General features: G+C 33.2%; 2 protein-coding genes and 1 long non-coding RNA gene across 3 annotated transcripts; 1 reads left to right on the top strand and 2 right to left on the bottom strand.

The window, feature by feature from the left end:
* Nucleotides 1-165: 165 nt before the first annotated feature.
* Nucleotides 166-11,097, bottom strand: LOC111802649. The gene is made up of 3 exons (XR_002816281.1): nucleotides 10,978-11,097; nucleotides 8,848-8,852; nucleotides 166-177 (listed from the first exon to the last, which is right to left on the bottom strand). It is a non-coding gene; the product is annotated as an uncharacterized LOC111802649 (long non-coding RNA).
* LOC111802623 (cyclin-A1-1-like) lies at nucleotides 1,128-12,435 on the bottom strand. Its single transcript, XM_023687058.1, has 10 exons — nucleotides 12,207-12,435; nucleotides 9,602-9,665; nucleotides 3,794-4,559; nucleotides 3,313-3,628; nucleotides 3,079-3,215; nucleotides 2,611-2,837; nucleotides 2,365-2,517; nucleotides 2,085-2,268; nucleotides 1,573-1,707; nucleotides 1,128-1,482 (listed from the first exon to the last, which is right to left on the bottom strand). The coding sequence occupies exons 3-10, from the start codon at nucleotides 4,007-4,009 to the stop codon at nucleotides 1,411-1,413; spliced, it is 1,440 nt and encodes a 479-aa protein (XP_023542826.1). The 5' UTR covers nucleotides 4,010-4,559; nucleotides 9,602-9,665; nucleotides 12,207-12,435; the 3' UTR covers nucleotides 1,128-1,410.
* Nucleotides 12,436-16,496: 4,061 nt separating this feature from the next.
* LOC111789628 (metal transporter Nramp5-like) lies at nucleotides 16,497-20,159 on the top strand. The gene is made up of 13 exons (XM_023670264.1): nucleotides 16,497-16,721; nucleotides 16,812-16,890; nucleotides 17,225-17,265; nucleotides 17,371-17,449; nucleotides 17,746-17,850; nucleotides 17,941-18,050; nucleotides 18,137-18,318; nucleotides 18,403-18,472; nucleotides 18,722-18,895; nucleotides 18,974-19,078; nucleotides 19,152-19,283; nucleotides 19,375-19,470; nucleotides 19,565-20,159. The coding sequence occupies exons 1-13, from the start codon at nucleotides 16,554-16,556 to the stop codon at nucleotides 19,901-19,903; spliced, it is 1,680 nt and encodes a 559-aa protein (XP_023526032.1). The 5' UTR covers nucleotides 16,497-16,553; the 3' UTR covers nucleotides 19,904-20,159.
* The last annotated feature ends 60 nt before the right edge of the window (nucleotides 20,160-20,219 follow it).

The raw sequence follows: 20,219 nt of genomic DNA, 5'->3' as shown, positions 1-20,219 counted from the left end.
TCAACAAAACTCCAAAAATGTGGGACCCACTTATCTGCCAGCGTGTCCACTTCCCAACCATTTACGGCACCCTTGTTCTTCTTTGTTCTTTTCTGTACCTCTGTCGTCTCGACTGTCACTTCACTACTGGCCATGTCTCTGATTCTGCTCTGTTTACTTATTCACTTATCTTCTTTCCTTCCGCCGTCGGCGGCAATGCCCACGGCGGTGACAGCATAGTCTTCACCGCCCGCGGCCAGTTCTTCTACGCCTTCGACGTCTGCACCTTCCCAACCGACGACAACGATTCCCCTTGTGCAGCGGATAAAAATAAATATCTTGTATGTTAGTCTCTAATAGGAATCACGATTCTCTACAATTGTATGATATTGTCTACTTTGAGCAAAAGTTCTCATGGCAACCCACGATTTTCCACTAAATTAAATCAAGCTCGAACAAAGTACACTCTAAGCCTCCATTGAGGTTTATGGAGCTCTCAAATAGTCTCCCCTTAATCGAGGCTCGATTCCGTTCTTTGGAGCCCTCAAACAAAGTACACCATTTGTTCGACACTCTAGTTACTTTTGATTACATCTTTGAGGCTCACAATTTTCTGTTCGATATTTAAAGATTCTATTGACATGGCTAAGTTTAGAGCAAGACTCTGATATCATGGGTTAGGAATCACACCTCTCTACAATGGTATGATATTGTCCACTTTGAGCATAAGCTCTCGTGGCTTTATTAAGGGTTCCCCAAAAGGCTTCATACTAATGGAGATAGTATTCCTCACTTATAAATTCATGATCTTCTACTAAATTAACCAACGTGAAACTCGAACTCACTCTCAATAATTCTCAACCGTCTCTTATTACGATTTACCATAAGTATCATATTCGACGCAAATATCTTGTATATATTTATCGCTCTTTCCATTTACTCTATAAATGATTATAAAGAGAACTTTCACCATGTCTAAATGGTGTAATTTTAGCAAATATTCTTGTGGTATCTGAACCCATTTAGTTTAGTAACCCCGATACTTCAATAAATCAAGGCTAAATATCCTGGATATCTCACGTCAATGAACCCGACGAGAAGAATTTCAAAGCCGATGACCGACAATAAACTCAAAGTCAATGTTAAGATGAAGTAAAAAAAGAATCAATGTAAAGATTTCTGGGAGTCACTTCCCCTTCATTGCTCTTTATATCATCAAATTATGAGGAAGGATGACAAACATATGAACTGATCTTTGTACAAATCTCGGAATTTTCGTAATTAGCTACAACATTACAACCATCCGCCAAGATCCCGACATTATGCAGAAAGAAGCAGTGGCAGTTTATGTCGCTCTCCAATCTTCAACTGTCTCTATCTGCTGTTAAAGTCAGACTGCTACTAATCAACTGAGCATTGGAATTCAAATCTCTACTGCGTTCGATTCTGGAAAAACTCGGTCGGTATTGTCGGAGGGCAGTACTTGGTTGTCACATGTTTGTACTGAAGCAAAAAACACCAACATATCAGCATAACAACGTATGAATAGCTTAGAATCATGTTCTGTCAGGCAGAAGTGGATAAGAAGCTGACCTTATGCTGGCTGTATTTCTCTCTGATTGCTGGTAAGCTTGAACTATGGCTGTTACAGCAGAGGCGATGCAAATCCTTAACACAGTCGACGAGATCGGATGGCTGGTAATGTGTGTAATGTTGCAAGGTGAGGTCCTGTACCAAAGATGACAAGAGCAGGATGAGCTTAATTGGTTTATTTGCAGGATAACCAAGCCTACCGCTGGTAGATATTATTCGTTTTTGCTCGTTACATACAGCAATCAGCCTTATAAGGAATGCCTCGTTCCACTCTTCAAGCGATGTGGGATCTCAGAATCCACCTCCCTTGGAGGCCCAGCGTTTTGGCTGTCACACTGCCCAGTGTCGGCTTTGATACTATTTGTAACAGCCCGAGTCCATTGCTAACAGATATTGTCATTACGTCTTCTAGGGAGAGGTTTGCACACCCTTAAAAGGAATGTATCGTTTCCCTCTCCAACCGATGTGGGATATCAAAGAAATACTAGAGGAGATAGAGGATTGTTCCATACCCATGGTCTCTTCGTTGGGAGAAGAATGAACTTCGCCAAGAAAACCGCCGAGGCAGCTATGAGCGACGGGGCGTAGCAGAGCATATTGTATTCTAAAAGAGACAATTCGGCGATGAAGTTCGACAAGCACTCCAACTGCATCGATGAAACCTCATCGACGCCTCGAGCAACACGAACAAATCGTCTGCAACAAAGAAGCAATGGTTCAGAATTATGAGGTCATTGGTGAAATGAAATGAAGTAAAGTGAACATCACAACAACAATTCATTGACTGACTACCTTAAAAAACATTTGGGTGTTGGAGCTGTCATTTCAAACTTCAAGTAATTCAACACAGATGATTCCATTTGCAAAACCTCTTCTTTGAAGTATGTGTTATCAGTTATGTAACAAAATTCTTCCACTTGAGGTGCACAGATCTCTTCATATTTTCTGGAATAATGCACATTTCTTACAGTCAACATCAAACGATCGAATCGAAAAGAAAACGAAACGGAAAGATCATCAATGGTATCGAATTCTTACGAAGCAATCATCATACAAGCAACACCAAGCAGCTGTAACCGTTGTCGATCCATCGAATTCCCCGATAGGTATCGATCGATGTAGTTCACAGTCAAGTATAGAGTATCTGGCACAAGCCTGTACTCTTCTGCTACCTCCACGAGCCAATCAATCAGTATGGCTCGCATGTTTGAATTTATATCCTTCTGAACTTTTTCTATGAAATCCGTAGAAGGCCTTTTCTTTGCCTGAACCAATAACATTAAACAATCAGACGTCTTAAAAATCACGACTCTCCACAATGGTATGATATTGTCCACTTTGAGCATAAGCTCGCATAACTTTGCTTTGGGCTTCCCCCCGAAAGGTCTCATACCAATTAAGATAGTATTCCTCACTTATAAACCCATGATCTTCCACTAAATTAACCAACGTGGGACTCACTCCCATAATTAATTCGGATGGGTGTAAATTAAAGAGAATGATCACCTCAGATGCTCGCAAGTGATTGTAAATATCACAAGCAATTGTAGCACATTGTTGGGGATCCATGAAATCAGTATCAACATCAATGATGCAGCCATCTGTTTCCATTTCAGCTGGTACATCTCTGTTGCATATGCTACCTGCAAATGGCACCAAAACAGCTGCTGAGAAATTTATACAAAACAAGAACAATTGGTTTAAAAAAACACTTCTTCAAGCATTTGTCCATGAGCTCACCTTTAATTGGTACGTGACCTGAAATGCAGAGACTGCTTTTAGTTTTCCTCTCAACAGAATCTACTGCTGGGACGTCGTTATTGTCCACGTACTCGACGTCGGGACTCTTAAAAGAATCACAAGTAGACATAGTTTCATCCATGGAAACTGAAGCTCCATCTGATTTAGTTGGAGAGACAGCCATACTACTTGAGATAGCAATGGCATCAGTTCTTGAGAAAGTTGTGACATTGCTAGGGACAACTACACTGGTCGTTTTGACATCGAGCAATGTCGGTGTCTTTCTGGTTTTGACAGCTTTGGTTGCACAGGGTACCTGGAAACAATAAAGGGTACAGAGATTCAGCAATGAAACTGAGCTCCATTGACAAGATTTAAACAATTCATTTCAGAAACACCCACAAAGTCAAATTCCAAAAAAAAAACAAAACAAAACGAAATGAATCCAGACAACAAAAACCATCAAGAGTCAAGTAAGTACCAAAACAGGGGGCGGAACAGAGCTTTTCGTAGCACTATGAGAAGAATTCTTAAGATTCGTTAAGTTACCAAGTGGAGCTCGTTTCTTCGCCAAATGCGGCGGAACCACCATAACTTTCCCGACATTGTTGGTCGAGGAAGCCGAGGAAGCTTGTCGTTTAGCCAACGACGAGGACGTCGACGACGAAAACGACGAGCGGCGATTATGGGCAGGCATGGCGGATCAAACCCAGATGAGAATTTAAGAAATTCAAAGAAAACTTAATAGAATTCAAACAAATCTCTCTTCTATTCCAACTCCAACCTTCTTGGCGTGAGAAGAGAGGCACCAAGAAAGCGCAGAATCAAAATCAACCACCAAAAGAAAAAAGTGGGGGATGGAGGGAAACAAAAGACAGTTAAAGTTCTTGAGATTTGAAGAGAATTTGACCGATGGGGTTAGGATTTGAAGAGAGACACGGCGAAAGAAGAAGAACAGAGAGCGTTAACGAAAGTGAGGGGGAGAGGGCAAGTGTGATTTATAATAAAGGGGATTTTAATTAATTACTGGTTTTTTTCTTTAAGGCGGGGAATTTGGATAATTTTGAATTCAGGAAGATCCTGACCGTCGATCCAAAACTCGGTATTCGTTAGGAGCGGACATAAGAGATGGAGCCCATTTAGGTTTCGCCTGCGGGTTTCCTTTTGAGCGTCACAGACGAATCTGATACCTCCATCTGTAGGTGTCCTTTGGGTTTTGTTCCCTCTGTGTGGGTCCTTTTTGCAACCTTCGAAAGTCACAGGAGCTGTCAGATTACGGTTCAAGTTTATTTGAATTTGAATTCAAAACGGTCACTGAATCTGTCTTTTTCTTTTTTTTTTTCTTTTTTTTTGCTTGGTCGTCTTTTTCAGCACCCCATGTTTCTCTCTCTCTCTCTCTCTCTCTCTCTCTAAGCAAATATTTAAATAAAATTTGTTTTTTATTCTTAAAAAAAAAAAAATCATGCATTTATGGAAATTAAGAAATAAAATAATATTATTAAACCGAAAATAACTCTAAACTTCGGGACCATAAAAGAAAGATAAGTCAAAGATCAAATATACAATTTAATTACTTCATTTGTACGCGAAATATAAAGAGAAATGAAAATTTAATAATAATAAATAAATGAAATAAATTTGTGCTAAAGCCAATGAATAGTATTTAATTTCTTTTATTTTCCTGCTAAAATAATTTATAATAAATATAGAAAATTCATTAAAAAAAATTAGTTTTGAAATTATTTAAAAATATAGGAAAAAATTAATTTTGAAATAGAAATGGAAAATACCCCACCCGATGGAGACACCTATTTTCAAATTATGTTTGGATATTTTTAATTTAATTTTTGTTGTTTATTGGTTTTCCAACTCAGAGGCAAATGCCTCCAATATTAATTCAAAATTCAACACTCACTCACTTTGAATTTTGAATTTAGCCTCCTATTTGTTATTTAAATATTTTATTTTAATTAGGATAATACAACAACGTTTCCTAATAAGTTCTTTTGTTTTTTTTTTTTTTTTCAATTTTATTAAATTAGATAATAATTTTTATTCAATGTTATAATTTCTATCTTCTATTAAAATCTTACTAAACTCATTAATTTCAATAATATCAAATTTTTATAAATATTTAGCTCTAGTGTCTTTTTCTTTTTAATCTTGTCGAGGTATATTTTATAATTTAATGAAAAATATATATAAAATGAAAAAAAAAATTAATGAATGTTTACATAAGAAAGGTACATTTGTAGCAATTAGCTAAATTTATGAAAATATTTGATAAATTGAAATTTTAGAGTTGAAATATATAGTGGAAATTAATATTTTTCCCTAAAAAAATGAGAGTATTTGCCTCCTCAACTTTTTCAAAATGACATCAACATGGTTTTGTCCTGTTTTTAGTCTCCACGTCTCTAGTACTACAATTATATCTTTAATTTAGGAGGGAATAAATTTGATTTGTTGAAAAAAAAAAATATTATTATTATTATTATTATTATTAATTTAATTAAATAATAGGTTATATGGAGATAATAAGTCCATGGATTTTTTAATTTTAATTTCGTATCTAATAACATTTTATATTTAAAAAATGATCAATAAATTTAAAAAATGTCTAAGAACCTCAATCGAGAGGGGTTTATAACGTATTAAAATTTTTGAAAATTTAACTAAACTATTATATGTCAAACTGAAATTTAAAAATTATAAATTTTTTATTACAAATAAATCACTTAAAAGTATTATGAACATTTTTTTTTTTTTGTACCTATTGTTTTCTACTAATAATTCTTTTTGTGAGACGACTTTCAAAAAGTATATAGCAATAAATTTTGTGCTAATTTTGCACCAAAAAAGAATCTTCTATTAGAAATGAATTTTCTACTTTTTGTCGATTTTCTACCGACTAAGAAGGAAAAATGTGTGATAAATTTTTTTTTAATGCAATATGTTTTAAAACTTTAAAAATGTTTAATAAAGTCATAAGTTTGAATTTTGTATATAATAAATTCTAACATATTTTAAATTATAAAACTTAATTCATTAACTTTATGTAATAGAATTCTAAAATATTTATTTCATATTTAGTATATTATAAATGGAAAAGCTTTGTAAATCTATTAAACAGTTTTTGAAAAATATAAAATTTCTTAAACCAACTTCCAAAATATCCGAAGGAGGAAACCAAAGATGTAAAAAGAGAATTTCAAGACAATGCGCATCCTACACGGCTACTCCAATAGAATACAGAATCTTCAATCTCAAAGCCTATCCCTTTTCAAAACGTTTTTGAAAATGCCTTTTCAATTGAATATAGACACTGTGTTTCTAGCTTTGACACAAACACCTTTCTACAACTATAAAATTTAAAACTTGGCTTGGAATTTAAAAATATTTGTAAAAGTAGNTAAACCCCGGTTCAAACAGGAGAAGTACGCCATGCTAATGTGCCTTGGATGCTAAATTACAAGTTTAGTATTTAAACTTTTAGCTTTGTGTCTAATAAATCAACTTAAAAAAATATCTAATAGGTCTCTATCTTTCAATTTTATGACAATGGATCCTTAAACTTCACGTTTCATAAAGACTAAAAAGTCTTTAGACTCTCCCAATTTTGGAGTTTCAAAATTCGAAGTTCAAAAAAGTATGAATATACATTAGGGAAGGGGCATTTGTGCGCCACTGTTAAATTTTAATTGGATAAATCTTTTCATATCATTTGTGAACAACACAAAATCGTAGCATTAAGACGAGATAACAACGCTTTACACTACGACCAACACAACTCTGATGCCAGAATGACATTCATCGGGTGCATCTCTGCATCATGTAGAATCTGATAGGCAGATTCAAAAAGTTTGAACTAAAAGCAAAAATATGAGAAATGAAATGCATAAAATCAGATAACGTCGTTTGAAAGAAAAGTTAACTGAGATTTGATATGAAGTAGAAAAGGATAATATCAAGACGGACTTTATCTTTCGTTCTTCAACACAAGAAATTGTACAAAAACAGAATCAGCCGAATTTTATGAGCAAGAAGTTCTTCATATGGAGGTTTACACATTATAATGCGACTTTCTGTATCCTAAACGAAACATTCTACTACTGCGATTCTTCATTGTGCTAAGCTAATACCTCCATTCTCTATACAAGAATTAAAACTTCCATTCTACAATATTAATTCATCCCCTAATTCGTATCAATAGTCGATGAATTCCTTCATGAATCAAACTAAAAGGCNGTTATTTAAATATTTTATTTTAATTAGGATAATACAACAACGTTTCCTAATAAGTTCTTTTGTTTTTTTTTTTTTTTTCAATTTTATTAAATTAGATAATAATTTTTATTCAATGTTATAATTTCTATCTTCTATTAAAATCTTACTAAACTCATTAATTTCAATAATATCAAATTTTTATAAATATTTAGCTCTAGTGTCTTTTTCTTTTTAATCTTGTCGAGGTATATTTTATAATTTAATGAAAAATATATATAAAATGAAAAAAAAAATTAATGAATGTTTACATAAGAAAGGTACATTTGTAGCAATTAGCTAAATTTATGAAAATATTTGATAAATTGAAATTTTAGAGTTGAAATATATAGTGGAAATTAATATTTTTCCCTAAAAAAATGAGAGTATTTGCCTCCTCAACTTTTTCAAAATGACATCAACATGGTTTTGTCCTGTTTTTAGTCTCCACGTCTCTAGTACTACAATTATATCTTTAATTTAGGAGGGAATAAATTTGATTTGTTGAAAAAAAAAAATATTATTATTATTATTATTATTATTAATTTAATTAAATAATAGGTTATATGGAGATAATAAGTCCATGGATTTTTTAATTTTAATTTCGTATCTAATAACATTTTATATTTAAAAAATGATCAATAAATTTAAAAAATGTCTAAGAACCTCAATCGAGAGGGGTTTATAACGTATTAAAATTTTTGAAAATTTAACTAAACTATTATATGTCAAACTGAAATTTAAAAATTATAAATTTTTTATTACAAATAAATCACTTAAAAGTATTATGAACATTTTTTTTTTTTTGTACCTATTGTTTTCTACTAATAATTCTTTTTGTGAGACGACTTTCAAAAAGTATATAGCAATAAATTTTGTGCTAATTTTGCACCAAAAAAGAATCTTCTATTAGAAATGAATTTTCTACTTTTTGTCGATTTTCTACCGACTAAGAAGGAAAAATGTGTGATAAATTTTTTTTTAATGCAATATGTTTTAAAACTTTAAAAATGTTTAATAAAGTCATAAGTTTGAATTTTGTATATAATAAATTCTAACATATTTTAAATTATAAAACTTAATTCATTAACTTTATGTAATAGAATTCTAAAATATTTATTTCATATTTAGTATATTATAAATGGAAAAGCTTTGTAAATCTATTAAACAGTTTTTGAAAAATATAAAATTTCTTAAACCAACTTCCAAAATATCCGAAGGAGGAAACCAAAGATGTAAAAAGAGAATTTCAAGACAATGCGCATCCTACACGGCTACTCCAATAGAATACAGAATCTTCAATCTCAAAGCCTATCCCTTTTCAAAACGTTTTTGAAAATGCCTTTTCAATTGAATATAGACACTGTGTTTCTAGCTTTGACACAAACACCTTTCTACAACTATAAAATTTAAAACTTGGCTTGGAATTTAAAAATATTTGTAAAAGTAGTATCGAATTAAAGAATCTCATATAGTCTGGGAAGGCATGAGAGCTCCATTTTCTATATTTGTAATCAAACTCATTTAATATGAGAACAAAAACAATTTTAAAAAACAATAAACCAAAAATCAAAATGGTTATTAAATGGGATAAGATCCTTATTTTTTGTTTTTGAAAATTATGTTTGTTGTCTTACAATTGTTCCTCGTGCCATGGTCCTTAATTTTAAAAAATTACTTTTTTTCTTGATTTCAAAACTACAGAAAAAACCTACTTTATAAATTTAATTTTAAAAAATAAAGAAAACAAAAAACAAATGGGCCAACAAATTACTAATTTTGAGTTTAAAATTTCACTTAGAATTTTGAAATTGTTGGTAAAATATTGATAATGAAAATAAGTAATATGTAAGATATTTATAAACTCAATGAGCAAAGAAATTTATGATTTTATAAAGCATAACTACTAAACAACCTAATGCATGATAGATCCATAAAATATTTGTAAATCTGAGCCAATAAGCAATAAGAATGGAGCATAATTTTGAAACTGAACAAAAGTTTCAAGATCTCTAGTAAAGCATACCTGTTAAAGTTAAAGTAATAGATAGCAAATTGAGAGGAATTTTCAAAGACGGGATGCATAAGTCCTGCAAATGAATTGAAATCCGTGCAAATTAGCTTTAAGTCGTAAATATGTGATGGTTAAAGTTAAAACAATATGCAACTGTCGAGCATAATCAACGAAGCTTACAATAAACTGCATATGTAAGGCCAAAACACTAATAAGCTTGGCCAAAATGTATGGTAATGATTAAGGAATTAACCAAGCAAGGTTATTGGTAAGGAGCCAATTTTCCTTCTAATTTTAATTTACCAACAAACTTTTCTATCTCCACTATTATTTTGGTTATATGTAACTGTCCATGCCCAAGCCCAAGCCCCTACCACTCAAGGTTTTAAAATCCATCTACTAGAGACAGAAGGTTTTAAAATCCATCTACTAGAGACAGGTTTCCATACCCTAAGGAATGTTTCTCTCCACTCTCCAACCGATGTGGGATCTCAGAATCCACCCCCTTAATGGTGTACCATCCTTGCTGACACACCCCCCGGTGTCTAACTCTGATACCATTTGTAACATCAAGTCCACCGCAAATATTGTCTTTTTGGGCTTTTCCTCAAAGTTTTAAAAAACGTCTCCAGGGAGAGGTTTCCATACCCTAAGGAATGTTTTGTTCTCCTCTCCAACCGATGTGGGACTTCATAGTTATGATCTAGAATGACATTACAATCCCAATCAAAAGACAACCAACATCCCATATTTACTAAAGAGAAATAATTACTTTTCTATTATCTTGGAAACATGCCCTTCTTCATATTCATATTTTCATAACCGTACAATATTATTTGTACTTATATAACCAAGAACTTCTGTGAGACATTAATTACACTTCTAGCATGCTCAGCCTAACTTAACAAGTTTTGCATCAAGACAGTACTGAGTTGTCCAAAAGAAATGAGTTCTACCTATTAGTTTTCACTAGGGACGGTATACATTAGCTACAGTGTACACTTGGCTTGATTCTTAAATTAAATTTAAAAAAAAACAAACAAACAAAAAGAAAGGGAGTGCTTTCCTCCAACTTGAAAACTTAGTCCTAGATAATACTAAGGAAGTTAGTTCTACCTGTTAGTTTCACTAGGGACGGTTATACTAGCAACAATGTACACTTAGATTGATTCTAAAAATTAATTTTTTTATTGAACAACNAAAAAAAAAAAAAAAAAAAAAAAAAAAAAAAAAAAAAAAAAAAAAAAAAAAAAAAAACAAGCAAACAAAAAAGAAAGGAAATAGTTTCCTCAACCTGAAAACTTAATCCTATTTGGTAATGATTTTGTTATGAAACTTAGGACTAGTTTCGAAAAGACAGGGGCACCTTGCATCCTTGAATTGATAACATCTAGCCTCCTCCGTCCCTCGGGACCAACAAGGGGTAGTACAGGAATATTCACCTGTTGTCCATTGACTACGCCTTTCGGCCTGATCTTTTAAACCCCGGTTCAAACAGGAGAAGTACGCCATGCTAATGTGCCTTGGATGCTAAATTACAAGTTTAGTATTTAAACTTTTAGCTTTGTGTCTAATAAATCAACTTAAAAAAATATCTAATAGGTCTCTATCTTTCAATTTTATGACAATGGATCCTTAAACTTCACGTTTCATAAAGACTAAAAAGTCTTTAGACTCTCCCAATTTTGGAGTTTCAAAATTCGAAGTTCAAAAAAGTATGAATATACATTAGGGAAGGGGCATTTGTGCGCCACTGTTAAATTTTAATTGGATAAATCTTTTCATATCATTTGTGAACAACACAAAATCGTAGCATTAAGACGAGATAACAACGCTTTACACTACGACCAACACAACTCTGATGCCAGAATGACATTCATCGGGTGCATCTCTGCATCATGTAGAATCTGATAGGCAGATTCAAAAAGTTTGAACTAAAAGCAAAAATATGAGAAATGAAATGCATAAAATCAGATAACGTCGTTTGAAAGAAAAGTTAACTGAGATTTGATATGAAGTAGAAAAGGATAATATCAAGACGGACTTTATCTTTCGTTCTTCAACACAAGAAATTGTACAAAAACAGAATCAGCCGAATTTTATGAGCAAGAAGTTCTTCATATGGAGGTTTACACATTATAATGCGACTTTCTGTATCCTAAACGAAACATTCTACTACTGCGATTCTTCATTGTGCTAAGCTAATACCTCCATTCTCTATACAAGAATTAAAACTTCCATTCTACAATATTAATTCATCCCCTAATTCGTATCAATAGTCGATGAATTCCTTCATGAATCAAACTAAAAGGCTGGCCTACGTGTTAGAGTGTTGATAAAATTCGTTCTGGCCTTATACTCCCATAGATCAAAAACACAAAAGCAATGTAGATTTCTTCCCTGTATCTCGCCTTCATTTTTATTTCCGTACCAATACACTTCTAAAACATTCTTAACTATACTATACACTTCGAAACCAGTAATCGTTTCAAAAATAAACCAGAAACTACAGTTGCAGAATTCACAATGTTGCAAGTAAATACAAACTGACAATCAGATATTTGTTTGCAGAGACATGGAGAATCAAATGAGTTAAAAATTCAACCGAAATGCGTACCATTGGAATCCGCCGATTTAACCTTCTCCGAAAAGATATTCTAGAGCAACGAATTCAATCTCGATCGAAAATTTCCTCGGCGCAAACCACGAGTGTGTGGAACGAATTCCAGTTCATCCGATCGATTCGAGTTAAACTGATCGCTGAAATCACAAAATCAAATGAAATGGAAGAAGAGTAAACTGTACCGAAACGGACAGCGGAATTTTGGCGGTTTTGTGCTGCAAGAGATGATGGATGGTCCCTTAATCATTGTACTTTTCTCCGCTCGTAGACGTAGCGTAAGAAAATGGATCTGAACCGTCGATTTGGACCACGGAGATATTTTCTGCCGAGGCGATTGAACCGCTTTCTTAAACCAACTCCTAATCCTCACCCAAACCGAACCGATATCCGGTTCATATCCAACCGATTAAGGACTAAGACATATATTCTCCACTATTTCATTGAGATTCAACTCATCAACTTCAACTTCAACGGTTTCATGCTCAGAGTCACTTAGAGTGTTCTTATTATAGTTATAGACTCCACATTGACAGTTGGAAACGACTATCAATACTTCAAACGCTGAAGAGTAAGGGAAGAATTTATTCAAGGAGGGACTTTGTCAAGAATGCGAAATAGAGATCGTAACACAAGACTTCCAATCCCATTCTTAACATGGTATCAGAGCAAGAGAAGATAAAGAATAGAAGAAAAGTGACCGAGATTGGAATAGAGGATTTTCGATCCCATTTCTGTTAACCGACTCGCATTTGATTAGCTAGGTGGTGAGACATTAGCTTACAATAACGAACATGGTACGTGTTCCAAATTAAAGTTGGTTCATTTTTTAGTTTTTTTTTGTCATTGTTTTTGTTCTTCCACAATAAATTTTAAAAAATTATTCTATTAAACTTTTTTTTGTAGTTCTAAAACTAAGTAAACAAAAAAGAAAATTAAAATAATTAAATAATTAGAATTTGTAATTTATGAAAAATACATNAAAAAAAAAAAAAAAAAAAAAAAAAAAAAAAAAATCAAATGACAGCACGTGGAAATAAAATGATTTATTGCCTCACGCGCGGAAGGAGACGCACTGCCATCCGAAGCCGGATGGAAAGGGGTGGGTCATGCTGGGCCGTCGCATTCGACTTGTCGTTTTCCAACGGACGACATATGTTCATTTTTAAAAAAATAAATTTATAAATCATATAATATAAAAATAAAACAACAATACTTATCCACCACCATTTTAATCCCAAATAAAATAAATGCTTCACATTTTTTTAATTCAAACAACAAACCTTTAAAAAATGTAATGTACCTACATTGAACCCGACAGCCTCAGAGTCTGGATCAACCCAATCCATATAGGAGTTGGGTTAGGTTAATTCTTCTGAACCCAAATAGATTATTTAATTCGGTTTTAAGTTTATTAGACAAAAATTTCAAATTGACCGAACCGAATAAAAATTGTATAAAATATATTAAGATATGTTTTATACAATTTAACCTTTTATTTCAGTTCATTTTTAATATTCAAATTAAAAAATATTGTAATTTCATGATTCAATCATCCACTAATTTTTTTAAAATAATATTTACTAAAATTCAAATAAAGTAATACATTTAATTTTCACGTAACAATAACAGTATAATTTATTTTAAAAAATAAGTATATTGTTTTTCGTATCCGCTCGAATGCTTACATTTAAGATTGAATAGAAATATTTATATGACACCTTGAATTAGGTTAAAAAGAAACCGAACGAGACAAAAACATGATCAAACGAGCCATGGACACAAGACGCTACCTTATAAGGTCAGCCTCGACCTTCTCTTGTTTTTTGTTCGATGGTCCGATTCTTTTTATATATTAATTCGATTTTAATTAATTTTAATGTTTCTAAACTTTGTATAATAATTTTTTTTTTCTTTTTTACTGTCTTCAATGTCAACTTGATACTTGATACTGAAAGCATAAAGAAAGCACGTGGCTAGTGCGTGACCAATTGTTAATGGCACGTGTTATACATAATCTCATAATATGCCACCCTAATTCTGTTTATTAATCCCTAATCATAGTCATTATCATTACCACACTATAATTAGTCAACTAATTTATGAGTTTAATAACACTCTTACGTTATTAATTATCCAATAGGAACGCGTCCAAGCTTATTGCATTTTGTTATTGCCCAAATTCAACGGTATTACATGAGATGCTGTATTCTATATGACATACGCATAAGATTCTTAGGGATTTAATAGGAAAATTATTAGATTTTTTTTATTTTATTTTTATATTTAAGAGGCTATAAGTTGTTTAAAAAAAATATGAAAAATATATATTTCAAGAATTTATATTCAACCGGTTAAACTAAAAAAATTCTTAGAATATCTGTAACAGCTCAAGCTCACTGGTAGTAGATATTATCCGCTTTGACCCATAATGTATAGTCGTTAACTTCAAATACGTCTACTAGGGAACACACTTATGATGAATGTTTAATTCCCATCTCCCACCGATGTGAGATTTCACAATTCACTCCCCTTGAAGGCTTAACGTTCTCGCTGACACACTGTCTGATGTCTGACTCTGATACCATTTGTAACAGCTAAAGCTCACAGCATCATCATTAACCTCATGGTTTTAAAACACATCTACTAGGGAGAGATTTTCACACCTTTATAATAAATGCTTCATTCCCCTTTCCAACCGATGTAGGATCTCACAATCCACCTCCCCTTCGCGACCCAACGTCTTCGGTGGCACACCACTCGGTGTTTAGCTCTGATAACATTTGTAACAACCCAAGTCCACGGCTAGTAAATATTGTCCACTTTGGCCTGTTACATATCGTCGTTAGCCTCACGAATTTACAACACGTCTACTTAGGAGAAGTTTCCACACCATTTTGAAGAATGCTTCAATTCTCTCTCCAACTGATGTAAGATCTCGTAATGTCACTTGACTTTAGACTTCTTATGATTGAGTCACTTCGAAAATGAAACATGCATATTGTTGATATAGATAGTAACTATCAATTCTTTTAAGCGTTTCTAACTATCATTTTCTTAAAACCACTCTCATTCAGATGTACCCTACCTCTCCTTTGCTCGTGTATCACAACAATATACCGTACCCTAGTGATCATTGCCAAGAAAAGAAAGAAGAAATCAAAACAAAAGCAAAACCTCATTAAAAGCTACCTTTTCAGCTCTATGTCTCAGTTCCATACTCAAAAAATGTCTAAACAATTCGACAGCTACACATACTTATATACTTGAGACAGAACAATGATGGGAGGCATGGAACATGTCTATATTTATTTTGAAATTTTAAATAAATTAATTAATATGTAAAATGGTCGTAACCCTTCGACTTATCCCTTATCATTTATGCGTACCTTAAAATAGTCATATTTTTTTCGAGTTTCTGTTTTATATACATGATAGAGTAACAGCATTTTTCATGCAAACCCGAGTATCTTTTAAATAATATACAAAAAAAAAAAGAGAATATTTTCTTTAATGTAATCACACGAAACAAAAATCTAAAATGCCATAACATTTATTTTTAGGACGGGATTAATTTTAACATTTATTCGGTGATTAAATTTTTAATGTAAGGTTAAAAGTGACTCGAGTATAAAACAAAATCTTCCTGTCTTTTTTCTTCCATTAATTATATATTAATAAACTAAAATAATCTGCTGAATAGTCATATTAGGTTTCTCGGATGTCATTATCATATACAATAGGCCCTATTAATAATTAACAAAATATACCCATTTTTGGTGTATCAAGATCATATAATAATTTGTGAATTCATATAATATAAGGTAGCTTGAAGTGGATGACTAACCGTTTATCTTTAGAAAAAAAAATGACATACTCATCCATCCACTCATCCATCGATTCATTCAATAATTTAGATTATTTATTACGTGAAAGGATATTAATTTTCATTTGAATGAGTAAGAAGATAAGAATTGATACGAGCATAATTCAGTAAAAAACAAAATATCAAATATCATTTTAGTTTATTTTGGTGGTCGGGATTTTAAATATCAATATTTATAAATTTATATAAATAAAACTTTGTAAATTAGTTTTATTTTTAAATTTAATTAACATTTTAAATTTATAAAACTCAAAAAAAGAAAAGAAAAAGACTGCAGCGTTAATTTTAAACTTGGATATGCGAAAATGTTAATGACACGTGGATCTGAATTTAATACACTCTGGACGGCAGACTAAGCTGGCGTGATGCACAGTCAGCCACTGTATATATACGTGTACTGCTAATTCTGTTAGATCGTCGAAGTCCGCAACGACATTAAAGAGAGCGATAGAGAAGAAATGGCAAGTAGTCAACAGAAGGAAGCACAGATGAGTACGGTGGCGACGCCGTCCTTTGGCGGCGGCAGCAATCGCATAGCGGCGGTGAACACGGCGGAGACAACTACGATTCCGGCCGACGCCGTGAAGCCACAAAATCACCGAGAAGAACCAACCACCACCGATCAGGTCCCCCTCTAAGCCAAAAGAAATCTATATATATATAATTTTTTTTTTTAATTTAAAAAATTTGAGTTTATGTTAATGTTGATGATTCAGAAACCTGGATGGAGAAAGTTTCTTTCACACGTTGGCCCTGGTTTCCTCGTGTCATTGGCTTACCTTGATCCCGGCAACTGTAAGCTTCTCCTTCTCGATCCTGGTTGTTGGATGATAAAAGTTCCACATCGGCTAATTTAGTGAATGATAATGAATTTATAATCAACTAATACTATCTCTATTAGTATGAGGTCTTTTGGAAAGTCCAAAGCAAAGTTACTAGAATTTATGTTCAGAGTGGACAATATCATATCATTGTGGAGAGTCGTATTCTAACCCTGGCAACAGAATAATTTAATTTTTATTTTATTAAACATAATATCGGGAATAATAGAATATATATAAAAAATATTTTATTGATATTATCTTTTTTAAAGAAAAATAAAATATTTTTTTTTTTGTTTAATTTTCAGTGGAAACCGACTTGCAGGCTGGAGCTAATCACGGATTTGAGGTAATATATATATATATATAATATATATATATATATTAGTGGATTAGTTATTATATATATATATTTTTAATGATTTATAAAATGTTATTGTTGAATGGGAGGCAGCTTTTGTGGGTGGTGCTGGTCGGATTAATATTTGCGCTCATAATTCAATCCCTAGCAGCAAATCTTGGCGTGAGCACAGGTAAGTACAATGGTATAATATTGTTCATTTTAAGTATAAGTTTTTATAGTTTTGCTGTAAGCTTTCTCAGAATGTCTTACAGTAATTGAGAGAGTATTCTTTATTTATAAATTTATGATCATTCCTTAAATTAGCCGGTGAAATTTTTAGATGATTAAATAATTTAACATTTTATGTAATTAATTTAACCTAAAGATAATTAAGGTTTAATTAAGAAAATTAGTCAACCAAGCAAATATTTATTATTATTGAATTATTTAATTAATTAACATTAATTCCTATTTTCTTGCTTATAGGAAAACACCTTTCAGAAGTGTGTAAAGCCGAATATCCAAAACTTGTGAAGTACTGCCTTTGGCTGCTGGCTGAAGTCGCTGTAATAGCCGCCGATATTCCAGAAGGCAATTATTATCTTATTATTTATTTATTATTATTAATATACAAATTAAATAAATTAATTTTATATTTCTTTATTTTTTGTTTGGTTGCAGTGATAGGAACGGCCTTTGCCCTGAATATTCTATTCCATATTCCGGTTTGGGCTGGAGTTCTTCTCACCGGTTTAAGCACCCTCTTGCTCATAGGGCTCCAGAGATACGGGGTAAATTATTTAATATTTTAATTGTCTTATAGTCCTAATTTTTATGTTTATTGTATTTTGGCCCCTAAACTTTCTATTATTTGCAGGTGAGGAAGCTGGAATTGCTGATAGCGATTTTGGTGTTTGTAATGGCGGCGTGTTTCTTCGGGGAAATGAGCTACGTTAAGCCGCCGGCGACCGGAGTTTTGAAAGGAATGTTTGTGCCGAAACTGAACGGGCAGGGTGCCACCGGCGACGCCATTGCTCTCCTCGGCGCTCTGGTTATGCCGTACGATTATTTTAAATATTATAAATATTTATAACGACATGTCGGAACTTGGTAGTTGTTAATTTATTATATTTTGTGGAGCAGGCACAATCTGTTTCTTCATTCGGCTCTCGTGCTCTCAAGGAAAGTTCCAAATTCTGTCCGTGGTATCAACGTATGTGATCCTTCCCCATTTCTTTTATTTTTATTATTATGCTTATTATAAATAAAATAAAATAAAATATTATTACTTTTATGATTAATGTTGGAGATTAATGTTTTGTTCTCCTCCCCTACCGATGGAATCTGGTAAATGGTAGAAAGTAGAAATGTAGTAAACAATTTGCTTAAATCATATTTTATTAACGATAAACTGAAAATTAAAAAATAAAATTATTAAATAAAATATGTTTGGATGCTGCAGGACGCGTGCCGGTATTTCCTAATAGAGAGCGGTTTCGCATTGTTCATATCCTTTTTAATAAACATGGCCGTCGTTTCAGTTTCCGGCACCGTCTGTACGGTCGGCCATGTCTCTGAATCCACCGCCGATCAGTGCTCCGACATCACCCTCAACTCCGCCTCCTTCCTCCTCCAGGTCCGCCGCCGTCGCCGATTATCCATTAGGCTTAATACGGCACCGTTTTGATCAATTTTTCTAATTTTTTTTCTCCAGAATGTGCTGGGAAAATCGAGCTCCACTATTTACGCCATAGCGTTGCTTGCCTCCGGACAGAGCTCCAGCATCACCGGCACTTACGCCGGACAGTTCATCATGCAGGTATTTTATTAAATGGAAATTCTTAATTAAAATTGAATTTTAGGAAATTAAAATATAATTTTGTTTTGTTTAGGGATTTTTGGACCTGAAAATGAAAACATGGATGAGGAACCTTATGACCAGATCCATTGCCATTACGCCCAGTCTCATTGTCGCCATTATCGGTGGACCTCAAGGAGCTGGACGTCTTATCATCATCGCATCGGTTTGTAATTTTAAAAAATAAAATAAAATAAAATAAAAATAAAAAATTAATATAAAAAAGCAATTTAATGGGTAAATGCGTAATTTCACAGATGATCCTTTCCTTCGAGCTTCCCTTCGCTCTAATTCCGCTTCTCAAATTCAGTAGCAGCACCACCAAGATGGGCCCCCACAAGAATTCCATATACGTAAGCAACATTCTCCCTTTTCATTCAGTCGGCCCAAATTACAACTATTGGGCCGGCCCATTAACACGTTTAATTTTATTTGGGCTTTTTTCAGATCATTGTAATCTCATGGATATTGGGCCTGTCAATCATCGGCATCAATATCTATTATCTCAGTACGGGCTTTGTGGGCTGGCTTATCGACAACAATTTACCCAAAGTTGCTAATGTATTCATTGGGATCGTTGTATTTCCTTTGATGGCCGTTTATATTCTCGCTGTTATTTACTTAACGTTCCGAAAGGATAGGGTTGTGACTTACATTGAGCCCCAAAAGCCCGACCCGATGGCCCAAGCCCATTTGGAAAGTGGGCTGCATAATTCTTTTGGGCCTGGTGACGTCGCCCCGGTTCCTTTTAGAGACGATTTGGCCCATATCCCACTTCCAGAGTAAAAGCCTTGTTGTCATTGTCCGGCCCAAATGGGCTATTGCGAGCCTGGGCCTGTGTGTAAGTTCGGGCTAATGGGCTTTAGTGGTTCCCGGGCCCATTAATGTTTTTTCTTTTTGGTTACTTCTGCTTGTTTTAGCAACAGGCTACCCTGCAGAATTTTGTCTTACGTGTCAGGTATGCCACGTAATCCCCGAATCTTCTGATTATGTATAATTAAAGTAACAAAAATAATAAATCGTGGATTTTATTTTCATTGTTATCGAATCTTGGTTTATTATTTCCCGAGTCTCGATTATGTTGTCATAAGTGATTCAAGTG

The sequence above is a fragment of the Cucurbita pepo genome, chromosome LG01 (assembly GCF_002806865.2).
Source record: "Cucurbita pepo subsp. pepo cultivar mu-cu-16 chromosome LG01, ASM280686v2, whole genome shotgun sequence".
Taxonomy (NCBI): Eukaryota; Viridiplantae; Streptophyta; class Magnoliopsida; order Cucurbitales; family Cucurbitaceae; genus Cucurbita; species Cucurbita pepo.
This window is presented reverse-complemented; position numbering and strand designations above follow the sequence as displayed.

Bases quoted from the DNA above. Each gene is read 5' to 3' on its own strand.
- LOC111789628 (XM_023670264.1), top strand. From the start codon at position 16,554: ATGGCAAGTAGTCAACAGAAGGAAGCACAGATGAGTACGGTGGCGACG. The intron at 17,851-17,940 runs GCAATTATTATC...GTTTGGTTGCAG, and splicing joins AGCCGCCGATATTCCAGAAG to TGATAGGAACGGCCTTTGCC. The intron at 19,079-19,151 runs GTATTTTATTAA...TGTTTTGTTTAG, and splicing joins CCGGACAGTTCATCATGCAG to GGATTTTTGGACCTGAAAAT.
- LOC111802623 (XM_023687058.1), bottom strand. From the start codon at position 4,009: ATGCCTGCCCATAATCGCCGCTCGTCGTTTTCGTCGTCGACGTCCTCG. The intron at 3,216-3,312 runs GTGAGCTCATGG...TGCCATTTGCAG, and splicing joins AGGTCACGTACCAATTAAAG to GTAGCATATGCAACAGAGAT. The intron at 1,708-2,084 runs GTATGGAACAAT...TCTTTGGTACAG, and splicing joins TCCCAACGAAGAGACCATGG to GACCTCACCTTGCAACATTA.